At 35.9% G+C, this 23,544-nt stretch overlaps 2 protein-coding genes across 3 annotated transcripts in view; both read right to left on the minus strand.

Annotated features, from left to right (window-relative positions):
• Nucleotides 1-9,624, minus strand: part of LOC143244134 (uncharacterized) — a 43,068-nt gene extending 33,444 nt beyond the window's left edge. For both annotated transcript variants that reach the window (XR_013024908.1, XM_076488265.1), the window contains exon 1: nt 9,076-9,624. The gene's annotated coding sequence lies outside the window, so the exon portion shown is untranslated. The remainder of the gene's footprint in view (nt 1-9,075) is intronic.
• Nucleotides 9,625-16,136: 6,512 nt separating this feature from the next.
• LOC143244136 (potassium channel subfamily K member 18-like) overlaps nt 16,137-23,544 on the minus strand; it is a 30,644-nt gene continuing 23,236 nt past the window's right edge. The window contains exon 2 of the mRNA XM_076488268.1: nt 16,137-17,600. Within this exon, the coding sequence (XP_076344383.1) occupies nt 16,564-17,600 (1,037 nt within the window). The 3' untranslated portion in view covers nt 16,137-16,563. The remainder of the gene's footprint in view (nt 17,601-23,544) is intronic.

Below are 23,544 nucleotides of genomic sequence, written 5' to 3' on the forward strand. Positions count from 1 at the left end.
ATAACAAGGTAACAGACTAAACATCCAGTCATCAATGAAACATTCAACAGGAAGACTGAAAAGAAACAATGAAAATAAGCCATGGAGTTACATTTAAGCTATGTATTAATTTACGGCTAGAAATAGGCAAATACGATTATTCAAGCTCATACACAGAGAGAGGAAAGAAAGCAATTTAATATATTTTTTAAACCACCTTAAAACAACCATCACAGAACTAGAGCTACAAGTAATAAAAATGGTTTATAATTTATCCCAGAAAAAAAAAGTCCTCAAACTGATTTTGCCAAGATTTCTTTTTGGGACTGTGTGTGTACATGTACACATACCTGTATTACAGAGTTGTTCTGTATAACTATGCTATGAAGTAAAGTACTTTGAGAATTACCTCAAACATGTCTAGTTGACACAGAAGAATACTTTTGGAAGCAGAACTGCAAAAATAACTTTTGTCAACTATATTTTGAAGGGTTTCATGAAACAAATGTACAAAACATTACCAACCAGCTGTAGAAACTGTCAGGATCTTGATGAAGGGCTTCATGTAAAAGATGCAAGACAGGTAATGAAGAATGTGGGTAAGAAAAGGCACAGATGGGAAAACTGAACACTAGTATGTTACTAGAGACAGATGCTCCCTTCCTTCCAATAGGTGGAAAGGACTTAAGAATTTGAGAATAAAAAATAGAATGACCACAAGCCATGGCAAAGGAATCCTAGAGTTGGAGGATGAGGGCCTTGAGTGGGAATGAAGCTGATCCAGGAATGACAAGTATGTTTGGAAAAGAAAGAAAACCAAACAAGCATCAGGGTTAGATATGTTGTATGGAAGAAGTGGAATCAAAAGACACAGAAGAAAAGTAATAAAAAATCTGAATAATTAAATCCACAAAGATGTGTAGAAAGATCATTAGAGCTTAGGGTAAACTCAGGAGGTGAAGAGAGCTGATGAAACAGCCACTGTCCTCACTGTCAGATTCAGGAAAAAAATGTATTTTAAATGAGGCAAGAAAGGAATAAAAAATTCCACATCACAATGAACTGTAGTCTTATGTCTTTCACAGCCAATGAGTCTCCAAGTGAGTACAGAAAAAGTATGGGCAGAGTTAGCAACATTGCCAGAACCTCAGAAGGATTGGTTGATTTAGTGTTTTATGGCACAAAGCAGCTAGGCAATCTGTGCCAAACATTCTGTAAAAAGGTAAAACTAAAGTAAGTGTAGTAAAATTCATAAAAGGAGATGAAGGTAAAACAAAACAGCATTTAAAAACATAAATAGCATAAAACCAATGTTGATATCTAATCTACGATGTTAAGAGAGAAACCACAGCAAGGAAAGTTGTAAAGGACTTTCTGTAGCATAATAGTAATTATCATAACCTGCCAGGAAGACCAACAGGAAAGTACAAGAACCACTGTCAGTCATCTGAAGTTGGCCTTTCCAGTCCTGGTTCCTGGTTATGTGTCATTACAGCCATTATCAAAAAGTAAAGTAATAAAAGTTTTAAAAGACATGAAGCAAAATTGTAATAATAACTCGCCAGGATGACTAACGAGTAGTTAAAATGGACAGTTCAAACAGCAGCGTTAGTCACATGAAGTTGGCCTTTCCAGTCCTGGTTTCAAGTTTAATGCTATGGCCATTTTCTAATTTCAAATCAAACCAGAGATATTGTGATTCTTAAAATGGAAGCACAATAAAAAAGGCTTAATGAATAAATATAAAACACTTAAATGAGGTTAAAAATATTAATGGCCATTAAAAAACTAAAAAATTTATCAAGGTTGACAGTGTCACCATCACCAATAACACTGTCCAATGTTACACACAAACCCTGGGACAGAACATGTTTAAAATGGTGCCATTACTGAGAAGCAAGAAAGTAAAATGTGCCTTATGGTGATTTGAGTGTTACATAGACTACACACTGGTGCATCAGTTTCAGATGAAAGAAAACGATGAGTTAAAAACTGTGACCAATACGTAGTCTACTCAGAACAACTTCCTTATTCCGATCCTTAGGGAAGCAAGACGGCCAAAATCCAATATAGGGTTTAATTTGGAAAAGCTTGTTTTTGCATGCTCACTCCAAGTGAACTGCCAGCTGGCATGGAGCTGAGCCTTGAATACAGGACCATAGTCCATGTATGGAATAACCGCTGCAGAGATAGTGCCAGAGCAGATTGATTTAGCTGCCGTGTCTGCAAGCTCATTCCAGGGAATACCAATGTGGCCTGGTATCCAGAAAAACTGGAGAGAAGTAGATGTTAATGAGAAATGGGCCAGTTGGTTTTGAATATCAGCAAGAACAGGGTGTGAAGCAATTCCAGAGCCAGTAGAGAACTAAGCAAGTCAGTATAAGCAGTGCAGTTAGAGTACTGCTTAGCTTCAATATGATCCAGGGCAAGAGAAACGGCATACAGTTCAGCAGTGAACACAGAAGCTGTAGAGGGGATTCTGCGTGCAAACACTGAAATGCAACAAACCATTGCAGAGCCCACAGAGCCACCTGATTTGGAACCATCTGTATACATTGGAAAGGAAAGATTGTTCAAAAGATGTTCAGTGAATAAAAGATGGTACTTCTAATCGGGAGTATCTGCTCTTCTCAGATGACTTAAGGAAAGGTCACATTTGGGGACTGTAATAAGCCATGGTGGGATGTCCAAGGACAGACCCAATTCATCCAACTGCACCTGGATGCAAAGGCCAAAAGGAGCAATGGCAGATCATCTGCTCTGAAAGAGTATGTCCCACCGAGGAAGGAAAACACAATCCCAGGTTGGATGCTTTGGTAAGGAACGAAGTTTCGAAGAACATAGTAAAGACAGTTGCAGGCGACAAAGGTTCATGAGACTCTACATATAAGCTCTGACCTGGGGAGGTGCAGAAAGCCCTAGTGCAGAGTCGAAGTCCAATTGATGAATGGGGTCCAACATCTTTAGGGCCAAGGGTCTGGCAACTGTTCAATGAGATCATCAAGGTCTGATTGATCAAATGTATCTCCAGGTGACAGGTAGAGAGAACAAAAAGTAATGGTATAACCCAAGACAACACGAATGGCTACGGTCTCCAAGGGTGTGTTGAGTGACAAGGACAGGGTGGACACATGCTGATCAACCAACAGTGCCACCCCTCCATGTACTCATCCATCACACAGCCTGTCATTTCTATACAGAGTAAAATGCCGAAAGGTGAGTGTATCGGCAAGTTTCAGAAATGTTTCCTGTAAGGAAAGACATACAGGATGGTAGGAAGCAACCAGGTTTTGATGTCATCCAGATTAGATCGTAAACCTCGACAGTTCCAATGTATCAAGGAGGTCATTTTTAATGATGTGTCAGCAAATGGGCTGGAGAACCCTTTTGTTTACAACAACATCTTTTTGCTTTACTGTCCTTATTTGAGGGAGGTCTATTGACCTCCATGGATCCTGCCCTGCATTGATTAGGCAGGTCTTTGTTGTTGGAAGGGGATTCCAGTGACTGAGGACACAGACAAATGACTGCTTTGCATCTTGGAGTGAGAGAAAAAGATGTATCCAAAAAAATGCCTGTACCAGGAACCAAAGGATATGGATCTTGGGGTTTGTTGGAATGTGTGGGAGGAACAGAGATGGGTGTAGAAGTTCATTCATCAACTTCTTTAATCGTGGAGGTCAAAAGGCTTTTCTTTTGTTTTGAGAATGATTCTCTTGGAGGCACAGAGAGATCTGTCTGCACTCCCACTGTAGTTGTGGAGCAAAGTGCAGCAGCATATGTCCAAGATGAAGTAGCGGACATAAATTTTCAAGCCTCAGGATAAGTAATGTTATGAGTTTTTTTCAAGCACTGCACATCTTTTTCCTCCAACCATTTTGGGCTAGAACGAAAGTAGGAAGGGTGCGAACCATCGCAGTTGACAGAATGTGGGTCCATGTCACATTCATAGGCATCGTGGTCCTTGCCACCACAACGAGCACATGTTGGGGAACCACGACATGATGTCTTTGAGTGGCCGAACCTCTGACTTTGGAAACATCAGAGAGGGTTTTGAATGCATGGCCGTACCCTGCAAATTAGATAACCTGCCTTGATGGTCGCAGGTGCACATGGTGATGTAAATGTCAAAACAAGAATATCTGTCGACAGTGAAACTCCATCTTTGCGAGTGGAGATGCACCCCACTGCAGAAACTCCTTGAGTGGCGAAACCAGCGAGAATCCCCAACTCGGGGATGTTATTCAAATCCCTCTCAACAATAACTCCTCGTGATGAATTCAAAGTAGCATGAGGTGTAACCTCAATAGGTATATCCCCAACTGCCTTTGAATTCAAGAGAAGTTCACTATGTTGGGATGTAGATGTTTCAACCAATATGTCTCCAGATCAAAGCTTCTTTACTGACTTTGGACAGCCAGCAAGTCCCTCCAGTTCCTCCTGAATAAAAAAGGGGGACAATTGCCCTAAAGGTTTTTCTGAAAGAGAATGTAATATAAGAAAATAAGGTATGTGTGTTACAGATGTTGAAGATTGCTGCTCAGAGTCTTCAAGACATGGTCACTTACCTATTGACTGTTTTTTCACTATTTTATCTAAATTTTTTGAAGGAGGATCCACAGGAAAAAAGAAAAATTTCGGTGCCCACTGACCCCACCCCACCATGGAGCCCTACGAGGGAACGCACTACAATGTCATGCAAGGACAATGCAGCAACACCAGGGTTTCATGAGCACTATACCCAAACACCAGCATCAGGCACAATGTCCACAACACCAGTTGAGAACTTCCAACACTGGAACTTGGTTGACTCCAGCCAAAGAGGACCAACCGATTGATCCAAGGGGAGGCCACCCAAAGGCCACCCATCTACAGGAATTCAAGGCCAAAGTGGTGTGTTAGGGTTGGACCCCTCAACCACTAGGATTCTCTCCTCCCCTTCACGGGTCACCACATCACATAAGTTTACTTGTGTGCTAATACCTTTTTGTGTGGTAGATAGCATAAACTAGTCCCAGACTTAAACATCATATAGGTAACACAACTGTCAGTGCTAGTAATATGGTGAATAAAACAATGTCTGTGTGTACAGGTACTATCCTGTGACAATTAATAGCAAGAAATCAACTCGGCACCAACAGGTCAAGGTTTAAAACAATTAATAGCAAGAAATCAACTTGAAACTGACAGGTCAAAGTGTAGAAAAGTATTGCTCTTGTGAACTAAAAGAAAAGAACGTACTTCATGTGAAGTAAGATTACAAAGTCAGAAGAATTAATTTTCTCCACTACACACACACATTTCTTTCTCAAATAGGGCTTAAGCTCATGAAAGCTATGCAACATTACAACAGAAAGTTAAGAGTACAAACACACAGCTTCTTCCCCCCCTCCCACTTCCTTCATTTATCAGTTCAGTTGATCACCCACCATGCTAAAAGCAGTATCATCACGTGGTTTCCGAAGTTTCACCATTAGCCAATCAAATCACTTAGACACTACATGTGTATCCATGTGCTCTCAAATCAGTATATGCCAAACTATATAACACACAATGAATAATAAAAGTCTGTATCAAAACCAAAAGAGTGGACAGTATATTCTACTGAAAGTTCTATATATGTATCTATATAGTCATATCTCATACAGTCCTGTTGAATCTGCAGTCACACCTCACGCAATCTGACGGACGTATCTTGCAGTCAATATACATACACTGTGTAACACCGAGAAGTGCAGAAAAGATGACTTAAGAAAAAATATATAAAAATCTACAATCAAAAGTGTTAAAATAATTACTGCTGGTCTAATTATTCTTACATAACTTTTGTTTGGAACACAAGTCTATTAAATTATTTCTGCCCAATAAGTCACTGTTGCATAACAAAAACATTTTCATACCAAACAGAAATGTTAAAAATTAAACATCTCCAAAGATCAGTGCCATGTTCTAACCACAACATTTCAGACATGAAAAAAAAGTTCCCAATTACAGCACAGCTGAAGAACAAATACACCCCCAATATATTATAATGTATAAAACTAGGGTAAATTTAAACTGTATCAAAAAATTCTAACATTCAATACAAAATGTTATTAAAACAATTGCTTTATGAATTTGTACACACATCTTCAAACATAATCAAAACCTAGTTAGGGTTACTCTTCACAATAAGTCATTATACAACATTTACCAAGTAAGAAACAAATAAAACTACAATGTGATTTTTACTCAAGTTACACAATGCATTGGAATATACTATACTCTAAATAATAATGAATCTTGAAAAATAGTGATACTAAAAAAATAAATGAACAGGATGAGAAACAAACATCGAAAATCTTTCTAACACAAATGTGTCAAGACAAAAAAATATATGATGTAAAGCTGTTACAAAAACAAAAGTAGAAAAATGAAAATATCTTATTACACATGCCAATTTTTCCTACATAATATAAAATTTACAAAGCATTTGGTTCTGAATCTTCTTTGCCCATAGGATATGTTCCAGATTTAACAAGAGCATCGAATAAATTAGATTTCAAACTTGCTGTCATGATTCCAAAAGACTGTAGATCTTGATATTCACTGATACATTTATTGTATTAAATAAACAGGAATGAACAAGCAGTTGCTGCAAGTATTTTGTAACAAAAAGACAACCTATGACAGACTGCTTCGAAAGATGTACCTTTCTTCATCAGAATCAAATTGATGATGAAAGCACTCGTTATAGGGTTTTGTATTATGTTAAACTGACCTTCTGAACCTACATGTTTTACTAACATCAAGAATTGTGTTGCAGCCATTTTACTGTAAGAGTCTGTGAACTTTAACATACGGTAATGTAAAGAACTAGTCAGTTAATTCTGTTACCAATGAGCATTGACAAAAGTGTTTGTCTTGCAAAATCATTAATTACTTGAAATTATGATTAAATCAAATAATCTTGCAAAAACAAACAACCACTTAAAATTGGCATTTCTCTTTATTACTGATCTCAATCATTCCAACTACACAAATCTCAAGTGATAATAATTCATAAGTCTAACAATCAGCTATCAAATTCTACTAATCATCCACTAGAATGTACCGTGCAGATGAAAATAACAAATGGCTACAGATACTTCATAGTCTGTAACTGACAGTGGCAAAATAAGGGGCTACAGATACTTCCTAATGTTTCTAATCGAGAGTAGCAAGACAAGAAGCTATGGATACTTCCTAAAGTCTCTAATAAACAGTGGCAAGACAAGGGGCTACAAATACTTAATAATGTCTCTAATTGACAGTGGCAAGACAAGGGACTACAAATGCTTCCTAATGTCTCAAATTGACAGTGGCAAGACAAGGGGCTACAAATACATCCTAAAGTCTCTAATGAACAGTGGCAAGACAAGGGGCCATGGTTACTTCCTAAAGTCTCTAACTAACAGTGGCAAAAAGTAAATGTTTCATTATCATCTACTGAAAATCACAGAGGTTAACATGTCAAATGCCAGCCTCAATAGTTGTTCAATATAATATTTATTTGACACCAGAGTATTCAACTATTCATTTTATCCTACACTGCTGATTTAGTGACAGAGTAACTACAGCATACATAGATATGAAAACACCTGCAGTTTTTTTATAAAGTTTTTAAAACTACAGAAGCTACATGATGAACAAAAGCATCTTTAGTTTTCAGATAATCACCACCATGCTCACAGACTTGTCAGAGTACAAGTTGCACATAAAAAATACAAACACCTTTACAACTTATCTGATTTTGCATATGGTAATAGATTCCTACATTTTATTAACAGCTTGCTACATTTTGTGGAGATGCACTTGGTAAATTCATAATTACAGTCAATATTCTTTCTCTAATACAGAGTCAGTCTGATCAACAAAGCCCATACATGTAGGTCTTAATGTTGAAATAAACATGATAACACTGTTAATGAAACATAAGATGCCACAGTTTTTATACACCAGCCTCTTTGTTGTTTTCTATTAGAACACAGATGCAAGAATAAACTTTGGTTAAAAAATGTTCATATCTTCATAGTTATTAAATAACCTTCTATCACTATGAACCTTCATGTTCTTACATAACCTCAGCAACCATTCCTACCTAAATTTTCTATTTGTATGTGTTAAAAATTCTGTGTTATCAATAATTTATTATATATAATTTAATAATTACTAATCTTTTTAGATTATTTTTTATATGGAAATATATCAACAGAAATATTTTGAGTGTTATATTACTACAAACATTTAAAAGTACAAAGTGGATTTAAATTTTTACTTTTGTCAGGGTGGGTGTAAAAGGATAGTCTTGAAAAACCCAATGTTTGGTTGCATTACTGTAGTTTCGAATGTCACTGATTATTTTTCAAAGTGGTCATAAGATTGTCAAATATTTTCAGTTTTGTATGAACAGTGCTATACAATATAAATATTATGAAAGAACAAAAAATTATAAAAATTAACTGGAAAAATGTCATCAACATAGTATTTTTAAAAAGTCATATTATACTTTTATTACGCTAACAACTATAACTTCACACGTAAAAAATACTTTAGCTTTCAAAGTTTCATAACCAATATTATAACTACCGCATAAGTATACTTTAGTTCCACATTCCTAGTCCTAAAAAGTAAATTTGAATACATATATAGCATAGGTCGCCCTCGATTCTAATCGATTAACTGACATTAACACAGTTAAATTTACTTTCAATCACATGAAATATTAGCGTTTTCATGCATATTTCGCACACACTACGACCAAATACAGAACTAGATTGGTCTACACTAGATTAGTCTTTTCATGTATAATTAAGGTTAAGCCTAACAATAATCGTAGGTCTATTGTAGCATAATCAAATTTATATTCAGATCTAAGTAGTAAAGGCGAAAGTTTAAGCTTGTAAAATCTAAACAGAAATGCTACCTCCAACCTAACTTAAGATTTATATTCTATGCTTATTATACATCTGTTGTAATTAATGTTTAATAATGATATATTAAAATTTTATAATTTGTTTGAAATGTGGTAAATTGAATGCTAATTATATTATTAAATACAGTGAAGATTTCCCTTACTTGCCAAACAACCCTAACGTTACGTCGGTTAAGCGGTCATTACAGACCAGAAGTTGCGTTGTAGACCCAAAAATCAGAAAAAATTCTTCCTAAATACGCAGTCAACAAGCTGAACCATCTTAAATTGTGGCGCGGAAAATTTCATTTAATTTATTACCGCAATCGAGCAGTAATATACTAATAGTAGCTTCCTAGCTGCCGCTAGTCTTACGTGGACTATTAAAAACCAAAATGGTGAAACTTCCCAAACGTGCCACAATGACAGCTCAAAATCGCTCGAATAAAGATAGAGGCCTTCGTCTCGTCTCATCCGATGAATACCACATCAAGTAAAAAAAACAAAAAACTTTTCCAGACATATAAAAAAAAAGTCGTCGCTGCTCCGCAGTCTTCTTGATAGAGGCTTGTGTTTGGCCATGGTTAGGCGAGTGTCAGAAATTTCTGTTTTCCTATAAACGTATTAATAGTTCATTATTATTATACAATAAATCCAATTATCTCTTATTTTATGTAAATAATGATTAATGCCGTATAATAATGAATAATGTTACAAAATATAAATGACTTCAGGAATTTTCGTGTCCTTCAAGAAATGTCGCTCAAACTGAAAGCTCCGCCTTGTTTACATTACAATGCTTCCATCTTGCGGTGGAGATCAAATTTGTGAAAATAATAAAGTACTTTTCTCATTGTAGTAGTGAAACTATTTTGAAGGTATTTTTTATTTCAAAGGTATATCTTTTATTTAATGCATAGTAATAATTACAATAATTTAGAGCAAAATTTAACCTTTTGCACTTGAAAAAAGTATCTACTATCATCAAAAGGTATCTACTAAATGATAACTACGCTTTCATGATAATTCTTATGTATGGAGAAGTTGATAAAAATGTATTTTCACCTGTTGCTAGTATTTTTTAAACACTCTTCACTTTACAACATTTATTTGATACTATATTCTTCATTTTTGATTTAAAAAGTCAACAGGTGGCACTAACATACTCTATCTAAGGAATAAGTCTATATTTTAGCGTGTTTTTTCTTTTCTTTCTTTTTCTCGATATTCACACAAAGCTGTTCAAGAGATATCTGCAATAGCTCTCCACAAATTATAACTGGCATATTAGAGATGAGGCAGCTGGATAGGCAGTTGAACAACGATTGGTCAACTGAATAATGGAGTATGATCATCACTTTTATAAAACACCCACGATTCCAACTTGCATCGTGTAATTTATTTATTTTGGGGGAAATGGGACGCGAATTTCAGATCCACAGATTCATTTTCCAACACCTTATTATTTAGGCTACGATCGTCTCCTTCATTCAAGCGGTTCTCTGTGTTAAAATCCTCAGTTATTTCAGTTGAAATATATTAAAAAATAAGGGTATAATGTGTAATTATTCTATTTATTATTTCATATAAACATCTTATTTTTCATATCGCGAACACTTGTTTTAAAATCCTAAGTGTAATTTCATCAATACACTTTAATATTCAATAAGATCAGAGAACAATTAAACCACGTAAGAATTATTATCGACTGCATGAAATAATTCTGAAAAAAAGAAAGGATAGCAAGCACTTGGCAGTTAGTTAAACTTGGTTATGATATTTCTTAAAGTGCTTTTCCACACTACAAGAAGCTTGTTTGTTTGTTTTAGAATTTCGCACAAAGCTACTCGAGGGCTATCTGTACTAGCCGTCCCTAATTTAGCAGTGTAAGACTAGAGGGAAGGCAGCTAGTCATCACCACCCACCGCCAACTCTTGGGCTACTCTTTTACCAACGAAAAGTGGGATTGACCGTAACTATATACGCCCCCACGGCTGGAAGGGCGAGCATGTTTAGCGCGACGCGGGCGCGAACCCACGACCCTCGGATTACGAGTCGCACGCCTTACGCGCTTGGCCATGCCAGGCCCACTACACGAACCATATTTGTGAAAAATGTTATGGATTTTAATTGGAAAGCGTTGACAACAAAACCATATTAAGTTTTAATAAAAATATGTTTCGGCGTCAATTAATTAATTGGTTGAAATATTTTCATCAACGGTTAAAAAACATGTAAAAATGTATCTTGCAAGTAGTGTAAAAACGTCATTTGATATCTACATTTTAAAATCTAATCGTTAATTCTATTTCTCTTGAAATCACACAATATCAAAAAACAAAAAACGGCGATAAATCAAATGGTGAGAATACGAATAATTCCTACTTACACGATTTTAAGTTAAATGTAGTTTTATGTATTAATCAGTCAATACTACACGATCCAATGGAAAACTTATACATTGATATTTTATAAAGTGCTGCAAATATACAGCGAAATTATTTTTGTTTGCACAATGTTTTGCATTCACTCTCTTCATAAGAATCTGTTAACGATAAATCGTGTAGTAGGGTTAACTAGAAAAATTGGAGATGTGTAATCCGTTGTTTATAACGGCGAGTGCCGGTCCGGCATGGCCAGGTGGTTAAGGCACTCGACTCATAATCCGTGGGTCGCGGGTTTGAGTCCCCGTCACACCAGACATGCTCGCACTTTTAGCCGTGGGGTCGTTATAATGTGACGGTCAATCCCACTATGCGTTGGTAAAAGAGTAGCCCAAGAGTTGACGGTGAGTGGTGATGACTAGCTGCCTTCCCTCTAGTCTTAAACTACTAAATTAGTAACAGCTAGCTCAGATAGCACTCATTTAGTTTTGCGCGAAATTCAAACCAAACCAAATCAATCTATGAAAGCATTCAATATTTACACGTTTTTCCCAATTGAAATCTAAGCAGACAGACACAGGACCTCTTTTATTCAATTATGGAGTCACGTCGCAATATGATTTATTTGTGCTCAGTACAGATAAAGTGGAAATGTATCAAACTCTGAACCATTGATTATAGAATAAGCACGCAGCAGACAGCAACTAATTTACTTTTTATTTTATTATTACAGCAATGTGCAAATGTACTAGAGCACATTATCATTTTATGAGATTCACACACAAAATAGTTATTGATTTACTACTAAAAGAAGCAAATTAAGCATACGAATAAAAACTGTTTGTTTGATGTTAATAATTAGCATTGCCATCAGTAAGAGATTAACCTTTTTTTGTGTGTGTGCTTATTTTCTGAATCTGTAAGATAATCTACTTATATATTATTAATGGTTGAGGTTCCAACTTGTCGAGATCTTGTTACATGTTAGTTTGGCACAATGTTTCGATCTAATGACACCAACTTCTAATCTACTGAACTCCGGTTCCATGTTTAATCCATTTCTAGCTTTTATAAATTTGCTGGAGTAAGGTTGTTATCAATATATTAATAGAATGTTTCCACAATGACTCCACGTTGTTTTATTCCTAACTGAATCAATTAACGGTTAATATATGTATAGATACAGGGGTGTGTGTAGTAAATAAATGTATGTAATCATGATCCGTAAATTTTGTCGTGTTCTGAGAATGATTTAATATATTTAGAAATAGATTAGGGACGAATATGAACGAGACAGTTCACTAAAATTGGTACGTGTGTATGTTTTTCTCATAGCAAAGCCACATCCGGCTATCTGCTGAGCCCACGGAGTAGAATCGAACCCCTGATTGGAGCGTTGCAAGTCCGTCGACTTACTGCTGTACTAGCGGGAGGGCAACTAAAATTGGTAAAAATACAGTAAACAATCAAATGAATGTGAGCACATACACAATAGTTATTGTCCGAAATAATCACAATATCTCTGTATTCTATCGAAAACCAACCTACCACTTACGTTTATTTTCGGATTTGTGTTGAAAAGTGGTATAAAAAATACTGCATACACCAATATGGCATGTGACAGATTTACTATTATATATTTATTTTAATATCGATGTTTCAGTGAATATATATTTAGAAATGCGTGTAATTTATAGTTAAACCTGTACTGCGAAATTCTTGCGTATTTATTAAAGTTGTAGTGTAAGAATCAGCAGTCATATGTGTATGTAAATGCCAGTGTTGTGGTTCAAGCCGAAATTTCTAGAATCTCGCACAACGCTCATATAAGGTAATTAACCAATGCTCCAGGAGTTAGTCCATATTATTGATTTGCTACATTTGATATACTATAAACCTCGACAGCTATAACTGCAATTAACGATTATTAATAAAAAAACTTCAAATATTTGACCAGGAACATTTATAGATTTTAAACATTACGAACTGTTTAACTTCAGTGGATTAACATCGGCCTTCGTATTTTTACGAAGAAATCATATAACTTCAGTGGTGAAAACCTCGCGTGTGATCAGCCTAGAACTAACTAGTTTCCCTTTGAGTGAATTGTACTGATATCAACTCGAAATTAATTCACTCATTGTGAACGATCAATAAGAAATCAAGAAAGTTCCAGATCAGATAGAAGACTCAATATTGTTTGTAAATTTGCAAAACTTTTGTATATAAATAATAATTGGTTATTAATTCTTATTATAAATTGTATTATTGTTTATGTATTAAAATATATTTGTATCAAGAAAGAAAACTGTGAGTATCAATCTTATTGGCAAATATCGTAAATTTGATACTTGTGGACATTTAATTAACTTCTCAATTTAAACCATCATTTATCTCAGTTTGATTTTAGTTTATTGAATTTTGCGCAAAGCTACACGTGAGCTATCTGCGTTAGCCATTCCTAATTTAGCAGCGTAAGACTAGAGGGAAGAGAGCTATTCATCACCACCCACCGCCAACTCTTTTACCAACGAATTATAACGCCTCAAACTGAGTTGGCCTGGCAAGGCCAGGTGGTTAAGACACTCGACTCGTAATCCGAGAGTCGCAGGTTCGAATCACCGTTACATCAGACATGCTCGCCCTTTCAGCCGTGGGGTCGTTATAATGTTTCGGTCAATCCCACTGTTCGTTAGTAAAAGAGTAGCCCAAGAGTTGACGGTGGGTGGTGATGACTAGCTGCTTTCCCTCTAGTCTTACACTGCTACATTAGGGACGGCTGGTGGTGGTATCCCTCGTGTAGGTTTGCGCGAAATTCAAAACAAACAAACAAAACTTCCGTAAGTTCTATTTAAGACCCAGTCGGTTAGGAGAGGCTAGAACAAAAACTAAATTTTATAAGTGATTCTCATAAGGCTGATGTCAAGCTATAACACTTACAATTACACACCTGATTTCAAAAAAATCACGTTGACCTAATGCATTCGAAACGTTTCGCGACCTCAAACTGAACACAGTCTGTTGAACACACCGAAACGAGGAAACACTTTCACTGTAACGTTTATTAATTTTTACTTTTACAGTTTCAAATGTGAGTTCTTGAAGAACAAATGTAAGATATACAAAAGTAACAATACCGTTTCATGTTGTGTTTGGTTGCTGGATAATGCCACTCGAGGACTATCTGCGGTAGTCGTCCTAAATTTTTAAATGATAGATAATAGAGAGCACAACTAGTCAACACCAGTTACCGCCAGTCTAGCGAATTTATTTTGTAATCAATATTAATATTATATAATTCTATATGTTTAATAAGAAAAATAACCCTATTGCTTTTGTAATTACACATAAAATCTGTTTTTTGGGTCTAAGTTATCATAACATAGTGCTTTAGCCATGAGGATACAAATTTCTGAATATATTAACAAAATTGTTCTATTTGTTTCAGAACAAAGCCACATTGAGCCATTTACTATGTATGCTGCAGGAAACTGGACCTTAAATATTAGGGTAGTAACTTCGCAGTCTTACTATTGTACCAAAGGGGTGATATAAACAAAAAGAGCTAAAAAGTCACTTATCTCATTGTGACAATCCACCAGAAACCTCCTTCTTGAAGGACACGTTGAATCTTCTTTTGACAACGAGTACAAGAAAGAGGAATGCTTTACCAATACCCATAACAGTTGTGTTAAAAATAGCGTTAAGAAGGTTTCAGTATATATTGTCGTCTTGACAACAAATATACATTTGATAAATTTAAAATATTTCTATAATTCGCGTGAGAATGTAAAGATTTGTAGACATGAAAATGAACATTCAGATAAAAACTTTGAAAGAAATACAACTTCAACAATACAATTCGTGTTGTATGGGTATTGTTACTTGGAAGACGAAAACCAGATGTACTTGTATATATTAGTTATTGTAATAATAATTGTGTGTGTGGGTGTTTTTTTTTATAGCAAAGCCACATCGGGCCATCTGCTGAGCCCACCGAGGGGAATCGAACGCCTGATTTTAGCGTTGTAAATCCGTAGACTTACCGCTGTACTAGCGGAGTGCGAAAGAATAAGGAAAACATTGTATTGTACTGTTACTTGGAAAATGAAAACCAGTTGTATTTATATACTATTTATTGAAATAATAAGAAAATATTTGTATTTTATGGGATAATATACTATTGTGACTTGGAAAAAAAAACATTTGTTTTTAATATTATTTATTGAAATAATGAAGAAAGATTTGTATTGTACGAGATCATATGCTATTGTTATTTAGGAAACGAAAACCAGTTGTATATTGTTTATTGAAATAATGAGGAAAGATTTATGTTGTATAGGATCACATACTATTGTTACTTGCAAACAAAAACCAGCTTTTTTATTATTTATTGAAATAATGAAGAAATATTTGTTATATAGGATCATATACTATTGTTATTAGAAAACAAAAATATTTGCTCTTAACATAACCCCCCGCTAGTACAGCGGTAAGTCTACGGATTTACAACGCTAAAATCAGGGGTTCGATTTCCCTCGGTGGGCTCAGCAGATAGCCCGATGTGGCTTTGTTATAAGAAAAAACGCAAAAAAAATACGCTTTTAACATTTATTGAAATAATAAGGAAAGATTTGTGTTGATGGAATCATATTGTTACTTTAAAATAAAAACCAGTTTTTGTATTATCTCGAAGTAGCGAGGAATGATGTTATATCACGTTACATACTAATGTTCCTACACAGGTTATCTTTGAGAATGATTAATCCTAGCTTTTGTAGAGGCTGCTTATCTCTATGGATTTTATACTATGATCTAAAATATCACATATACAAACGTAGGAGATTTCTCTTTACTGAAAGTTGTTACTTAAAGAATAAAACACGTAACTTCCACATCAACGTTTTTCTTCAACATTGTTTCGTTTTTAACAAGATACAAAACCATCAAACATTTCAGGAGATACTTTTACAAGTTGGGCTTCTCGAGATCATGTTACCATGATTATAGTACTGGGTAAGTTACCTTTCTTTGTCTTAGTTCAAGATGGACAGGTTTACTGACTTTTTTCCACGTTATGCAAACTTGACCTGTTCGACAGATGACTTGCAGATTCAGAGAATTTCGTCTTGCTACGTTTTCCCATTTTTCGCGTCTCACATACATATATGTCAGATTAAGTCTTTTGTACAGGCTGGTAGGGGACGCTAGGTGACTATAGTAAGACCTCGGGAAGACGTTACAGTGTTGCCAGGTATTAGTGATGTTTTAGTTGTCATCCTCGTTGTCCGAAAGTATCCCAATCCTCCGACCAATACACTTGACAGACTTTGTAAATTCTTCCTGAACCAAATTGAAGGACATTGCTAAGAGGGCCATGCCGAACAGCAAGTAGAGGGCGCACAAACCTAAGGTTAGTTGGGCGTCTTCAGAGAGTACTGCTGTCCCAGGAACTAGATCCCCAAATCCGATTGTCGTTAAGGTGATAAAGCAGAAGTAGGAGCTGTCCAAGAAATTCCAGTCTTCCCAGATGGTGAATAGAAAAGCACCACCACAGATGTAGCCAATAACAATGGCAGAACACAACCAGATAGGCACACTCACTTCTTCTTCATTCCCATTTTCTTCAGAGTCACACTCGTTTTCTTCTTCTTCAACGTCGAACTCTAGTGTATCTTCCTGTCTTCCCCAGTTACACTGTTCTGGCTGATGCAGGTTTCCCCGAGGAAGGTTATATGAGGAATCCAGATGCCCTATGGAAGGGTGAGCGAGGTCAACTGGTATGTCTTCTCTGCTGTGAATAACGTATTTGTTGGAAATCACAGGGTTCCGGCAAGGAGTCAGTTGATTCTGGTATAGTGCTCGCTGGGTTGAGGTGACGTTTGTGGGAGCAGAGTATTGAGGAGATCCAGCAGTCACGGAAGACGGAGATGCAGGAACAGTTGGGGAGCTAAGGGGTGACGTGGGACTACGGGAGTCACTATCGGACATAACGGTACCCGGGGCGGTGTAGTAGCTGCTCCGACTGAGTGTGTCCAGATGAGTTTCCTGTGTGGTTTTACTGATATCTCTAAGTGGACTCCGACCCGACAAATAACGACTTCTATGTCGGAAGGATGATCGCGATTTCTTCTGTGGCTTAATGCAAAGATAGCAGCACACCTTCCAGTAGATGAACTTGAAGGAGTGGGCCATGGCGTCTCCAATGTTAGACAGGCATAACAGCATCAGCGGAATACCCACAATGGCGTAAATAAGAGTAATCAGCTTTCCCCATGGGGTCTTTGGGGCAATGTTGCCGTAACCTGAATGAAAAATACAAAAATATAAATAACTTCATGATAACCAACGAGTTGATCGATTATTACCTAAATATTAAAAAAACTGTGTCTCAATATTCAAAGTAGTGTAAAAAATATACTATAATGATGCACGTGGTTTTAATCCTAAATATCATAGTTGATTTATAATAATCACCACTCCTGACACACACATCTTTGATGTAGCCACAAGAGAGACAGCGCCCCTGGTAGCTAAGGCATAATGTGTTGTTATTTAACATTTACTATTGATCATGTTCATACCAATGGAGTGTAGTTATAGGCGTGGTAGCATCGCTAAACCACTAGTGGCTTAGCAGTAAGTCTAAAAGATTATAATGCTAAAAATTGGGTTTCGATGCCCATGGCGGGCACAACACATGTAACTCATCGTTTAACAAACATACGTGTAGGTTAACTTCCACAGGGCCTATTAGTTCCAAAGGAACCGTGAAAATTTGCATTTTGAAATGCCAAAGTTGAAACTGTGGATTATATATTCTGCAACGCAAAAAAAGATTTAATGGTAGGGGCAGCAAAATTAGCCCCAGAGTCCTTTAAAGTACCTTATGAAACCGGTTCAGATACTGCATTGCACAATAGTCAATACAAAGAACCAATCAACTTGTGTGAAACACTCATAAAAAAAAAAAGCAAGACTGACTAGGAAGTTTAACTCCATTACTGATGGTATTTTGTGTTGATGTAATTTATATGTCACAAGACGCGTTGCAACCAATTTGGTACATAAGAGATTGAACAAACGTGCTTAAAAATCCGATGGGGTCAAATGGACCATTAGATGAATTATAGGGGTAAAGTCACAGCTTTAATACTTTTTTTTCTGTTTACATATTAACTTGGTGGATTAAGATCGCTGTCCTTAAGTTTTGCTTATGGCCACAAGGTGGTGAAGCAACAGTTGTAAGGGAGCATTGAAATAAGTGTATAAAAAACAGTCTAGAAACTGAAGAAAATATTAAAATGTCTTTATACAAACCGGGCCCGGCATGGCCAAGCGCGTTATGGCGTGCGACTCGTAATCCGAGGGTCACGGGTTCGCATCCCCGTCGCGCCAAACATGCTCGCCTTTTGAACCGTGGGGGCGTAACAATGTGACGGTCAATCCCACTATTCGTTGGTAAAAGAGTAGCCCAAGAGGTGGCGGTGGGTGGTGATGACTAGCTGCCTTCCCTCTAGTCTTACACTGCAAAATTAGGGACGGCTAGCACAGATAGCGCTCGAGTAACTTTGTGCGAAATTCAAACAAACAAACAAACTTTATACAAACCATACGCATGTCCGATAAAATCTGGAACTTTGTTTATTTGGTAGCAAATACAAATCTACTGAATAGGTTACTTATGCTATACCTATTGCATGTATCGAAATTTGATTTTTAAATTATAAGCTCTCATACTTATCTCTGAGCTACTGGCGGACCAAAGCCTAAAAGAGTTGTAGAAAAAGAAATTTTTAAAAATTCCTAAGAATATAAGTTATCAGAAAAATACAAATTTCCATAATTTTGGCCCAATCTCTACTTTCCTTTTTTTTTTTTTTACTCCGTCGACTTCTTATGATTTTTAATTATTATTTTTTTTTAATTTCATGCAAGATAAGGTCCTTCTTCAATGTAACTTAGTACATGCGCAGTAGAGTGAAATGTTTCTTTTGTATTAAGTAATTTCCAATACAAAATGGTAGTGATTTGACCGGTTGAATCTGATGAGTTTTTAGCTACTTATTATGTGGACTAAATATTCTAGCCGAAACTGTTCTGCGCAGAGAATCACTAACTATCAGATGAGGACCAGGGTTGCCAGATTGGCCTTTTTATGACCAACTTCAAGATATTTGGCCTTTTCCCACCGTGTTTGGTCATGAAAATTTAGGTATATCCTTTTTTTCATATTTTGGTCAAATATTTTTGAGTAACGTTTGGTCAATCTTATTTTGTTTGTGTTTTTGTTCGTTTATTTATATATATATACCTCTACGACGGCCCGGCATGGCCAGGTGCTTAAAGCACACGAATCGTAATCTGAAGGTCGCGGGTTCGCATCCCCGTCGCGCTAAACATGCTCGCCCTTTCAGCTGTGGGGGTGTTATAATGTGACGGTCAATCCCACTATTTGCTGGTAAAAGAGTAGCCCAAGAGTTGGCGGTAAGTGGTGATGACTAGCTTCCTTCCATATAGTCTTGCCCTGCTAAATTAGGGACGACTAGCGCAGATAGCTTTGCGCGAAACTTAATGATAAACAATAACGGCTATTAATCACTTTCAGCAAAATAATGAAAAAAACAACATGGAAAGGTAGTGTGTTTGGCAGCATTATACACACCGGACTGAATGTACTTAATTAATAAAAAATGTGGTTGGTGTTTCATTACAGGAAGATTTAAAATAAAAAGTTAAAGGTGAGAAGTTTCCTTTACTCATTATTACTTATTACTTATTATCCAAACACATTTATGCCTAGTAGTAAAATTTCTTTGTGAAAACCTGGATATTAGATCAGCATTTTTGGATTAGTTCCACCACCATCGGCAACAGCACAGTCCATTTATGATGCATTAAAAACTGAATTGAGTAAATATTATATGAATTTAGAAAACTGCATTGGATTCGCGAGCGATGAGCCTGTTTCTATGGTTGGAAAGAAAAATTCTGTCTTGATTCTAATAAAAGAGGTAGTACCATTCAGCAAATAAATTCATTTGCCACTCATTGACACTGAACATTCAACAGGCGTTTGCAAAACTTCTATCTAGTGTTGGAGTCCTCATAACTGAGATTCCACTCTGGTTTTCCAATAGTGATTTAAATAGAGAATTGTATAAATCTATATTTGAAGCACTTAATGCTCAATATGAATCTGAAAATAGCTATCGAGCATTCCTGCCATTTCAAAAGGCTTCTAAGATTAGATGGCTTGTCAGAAGGAAAGTCATGCTGTCAGAAGGAAAGTCATGCTTACTATTTTACTTAACTGGTATGAGCGTAAAGCTTATTTTCAGCATCAAAATACTGCGGCCGCCCTGATACAAAGTACAAAGCCTGAATTTTGAAAGAAATCCTGTATAATGACATAAATTATTTTAATTTTGTGTTTGCTATACCAATTGTAAAACAATTTGAAACTGTAAATGCAATGTTTCAAGTCACTTATATGAATTCTCATACTCTCTCTAATGAGTTGATGTTACTCAAAAAACACTATTTAACGAACTTGACAATCTTGATAGAAGTGAAGAGGATTTAAAACAAATTGATTATGGGGCCAAAATGAATCAAGAAGTTGAAGCTTATCTAAATAAACTGAAAGATGGCCCATACGAACGTAAAGTTGTTGAGGTTAAAAGAGGATATAGAATGTTTGGCCCAACTATTGGGCTACTCTTTTATCAACAAATAGTGGGATTGACCATCATATTATAACGCCCCCACGGCTGAAAGGGGCGAGCATGTTTAGTGTGACGGGGATTTGAACCCGCGACCCTCAGATTACGAGTCGGATGCCTTAACCACCTGGCCATGTCGGGCCTCTAGAATGTTAATTATTGAAGCAACAAGTAAGTAAACAAGACATTACTTGACTTAGCTGAATTTTTCAGAAATCTTTTATTGCCTAATTCCCACTTCCTATTGAGTCAAACAGCAAAAAGTAATTTTAATGACCTACCTAAGTTGTATTTACATGCTGATAATTTAGATGGAATCGAACAGCAATATAGGAAAGTTAATTTAATTGACTGGCGACAAGAAAATATTTTTTGGGAACAATAAAATTAAAAAAAATACTGTACAACTTTAGATGGGTGTCTCTAAGCACTGTAACTTTAGGCAGCTGTCAACTTATGCATTAATTTCCTTGGTAATGCTGTTATTGAAAAAAATCTTTTATTTGACGACTGCCGTCAAAACAAAACCAAGAAATATAATTCAAATTAATTTCCTGTGTGTAGTCATTAGAATTAGATCCCATCAAATGTGTTATGAGGATGTGGTGAATGATTATAAAACTATCATTCCCAGTAATAAGTTTGCTATTTCCAAACAAAACGAATAACTTGCCTTACAGGAAGAAGAAAATGAAGACTTAACCATTTTCTTGTAATCTGAGATGTTATTTTAATTCTCAGTATATTTTAATTTTATTTTAACTTTTTTATTATATATTATAATAAATTTAATAAAGTATATTTTAAAGTTCGATTTTTGTTTTATAGTATTGTTTTGTATAGAGTTTAGGAGTTGCCCTTTTTAAACCATTAATTTGGTCATAAATCTCCCGAACCCTGATGTTGGCTTAATATTCTCATGCTAAGATGATGGACGTTGTAATTTATGCTTGTGACAATGAGGGCTTTTGTTTTAAATTATAAGAGGAAGAATAAGCGCGAACACTAAAAAATAAATGTTATAATAGGAATAAGTAGTACGTTATTGACACAAAGTTAATATTTTCAGGCTGAACAGTAATTTAAGGATTTGCATGGCTAAAATCAGTTTTGGAGTTAAGCCTAAGTAGTGTTAACTATTCCGTTGATGTTTAATAATCATTCCTTATTTTTCAACCTGTGAGTTACCAGATGGTGCATCTCACTATTGAAATATTCAAAATCTCACCGGTATGTTTCTTTAAGGCATTTTACGATAGAAATAGAGAAAAAGCTGTACGGATGTTCTAAACACGCTAGTGTTTAAAAAACACTTGTTCAACACATGGGAATTATCGTAGCAATAGTATGCCTTATCTATTTTTAAGTTATTTTATGTGGTGGGTTTTAAAATAGTTTTTCACCATCTTCTGTTATAATAAATAGCCTCAACCCAGAATCTGAGGAAGTTCTTACGCTATACAATACTACAAAAATGTAGCTTTAGTTTTCTTTAAAAACAAAACAAAACAAAAACAAGCACTCGTTTATATACGAATACTGTAAATTTGGAGTTTTTTTCACGTATTAGTTTTTGAAGTATTATGGTACATGACGTTAGTTTTATTGTTCATAATTTTTGCTAATATTAAATGAAGAGCTCACAAGTTTTTACGAATGGATCTTAACAGCAAAATTGCTAGAAATTAATTTATAGTAAAAACTAACATTTACGAAAGCAAAAGAACCAAATGCCCAACATTTTATCTCCACCTAGCGAACACTGTTGTTTATCTACAAGTAACTTAAAGAGACGTAGCTAGGGTAGGACAGGATGGGGATTTAGTTACACAGGACGTAGTCGGAAGAGAGTGCTAAGCCTGCTATTCAATAATTTATGCAGAACTATAAATAGTGGATTATTTGTTTGTTTCTGAATTTCGCGCAAAGCTACCCGAGGGTTATGTGCTCTAGCCGTCCCTAATTTAGCAGTGTAAGACTAGAGGAAAGGCAGCTAGTCATCACCACCCACCGCCAACTCTTGGGCTACTCTTTTACCAACGAATAGTGGGATTGACTATCACATTATAATGCCTTACGGCTGAAAAGGCGAGCATGTTTGGGGTTACGGGGATTCGAACTCAGATTACGAGTCGAGTGCCTTAACCACCTGGCCATGCTGGGCCTATCTACAAGTAATCGATACTATATTATCTATAAATAACACTGGGGAACACTTTTTCAGTAACTTTGAGTTGCATTGGATATTTTAACTGATTCTGAAGGAGTTTTAGGCGCTGATTTCAAATCTGAAATTAGTTTTTCTCTACAAGCTCTAGTTTGTATGCAATTTGAGGTTAATGAAATTGTACAAATGTGAACTTGCGTAAACCATGTATAAGCATTTTCACGTCCATATATATAGATAGCTTCTAATATTTTGATCATTCTTCTTTTGTTTCATGGCTTCCAAAAATAGATATCATTGCAGAAACAATCCTGATGCCTTCTGCTACATATGTGGATGCTACACACTCAATCGTCA

This window comes from Tachypleus tridentatus, chromosome 2, assembly GCF_004210375.1.
Source record: "Tachypleus tridentatus isolate NWPU-2018 chromosome 2, ASM421037v1, whole genome shotgun sequence".
NCBI classification, from domain to species: Eukaryota; Metazoa; Arthropoda; class Merostomata; order Xiphosura; family Limulidae; genus Tachypleus; species Tachypleus tridentatus.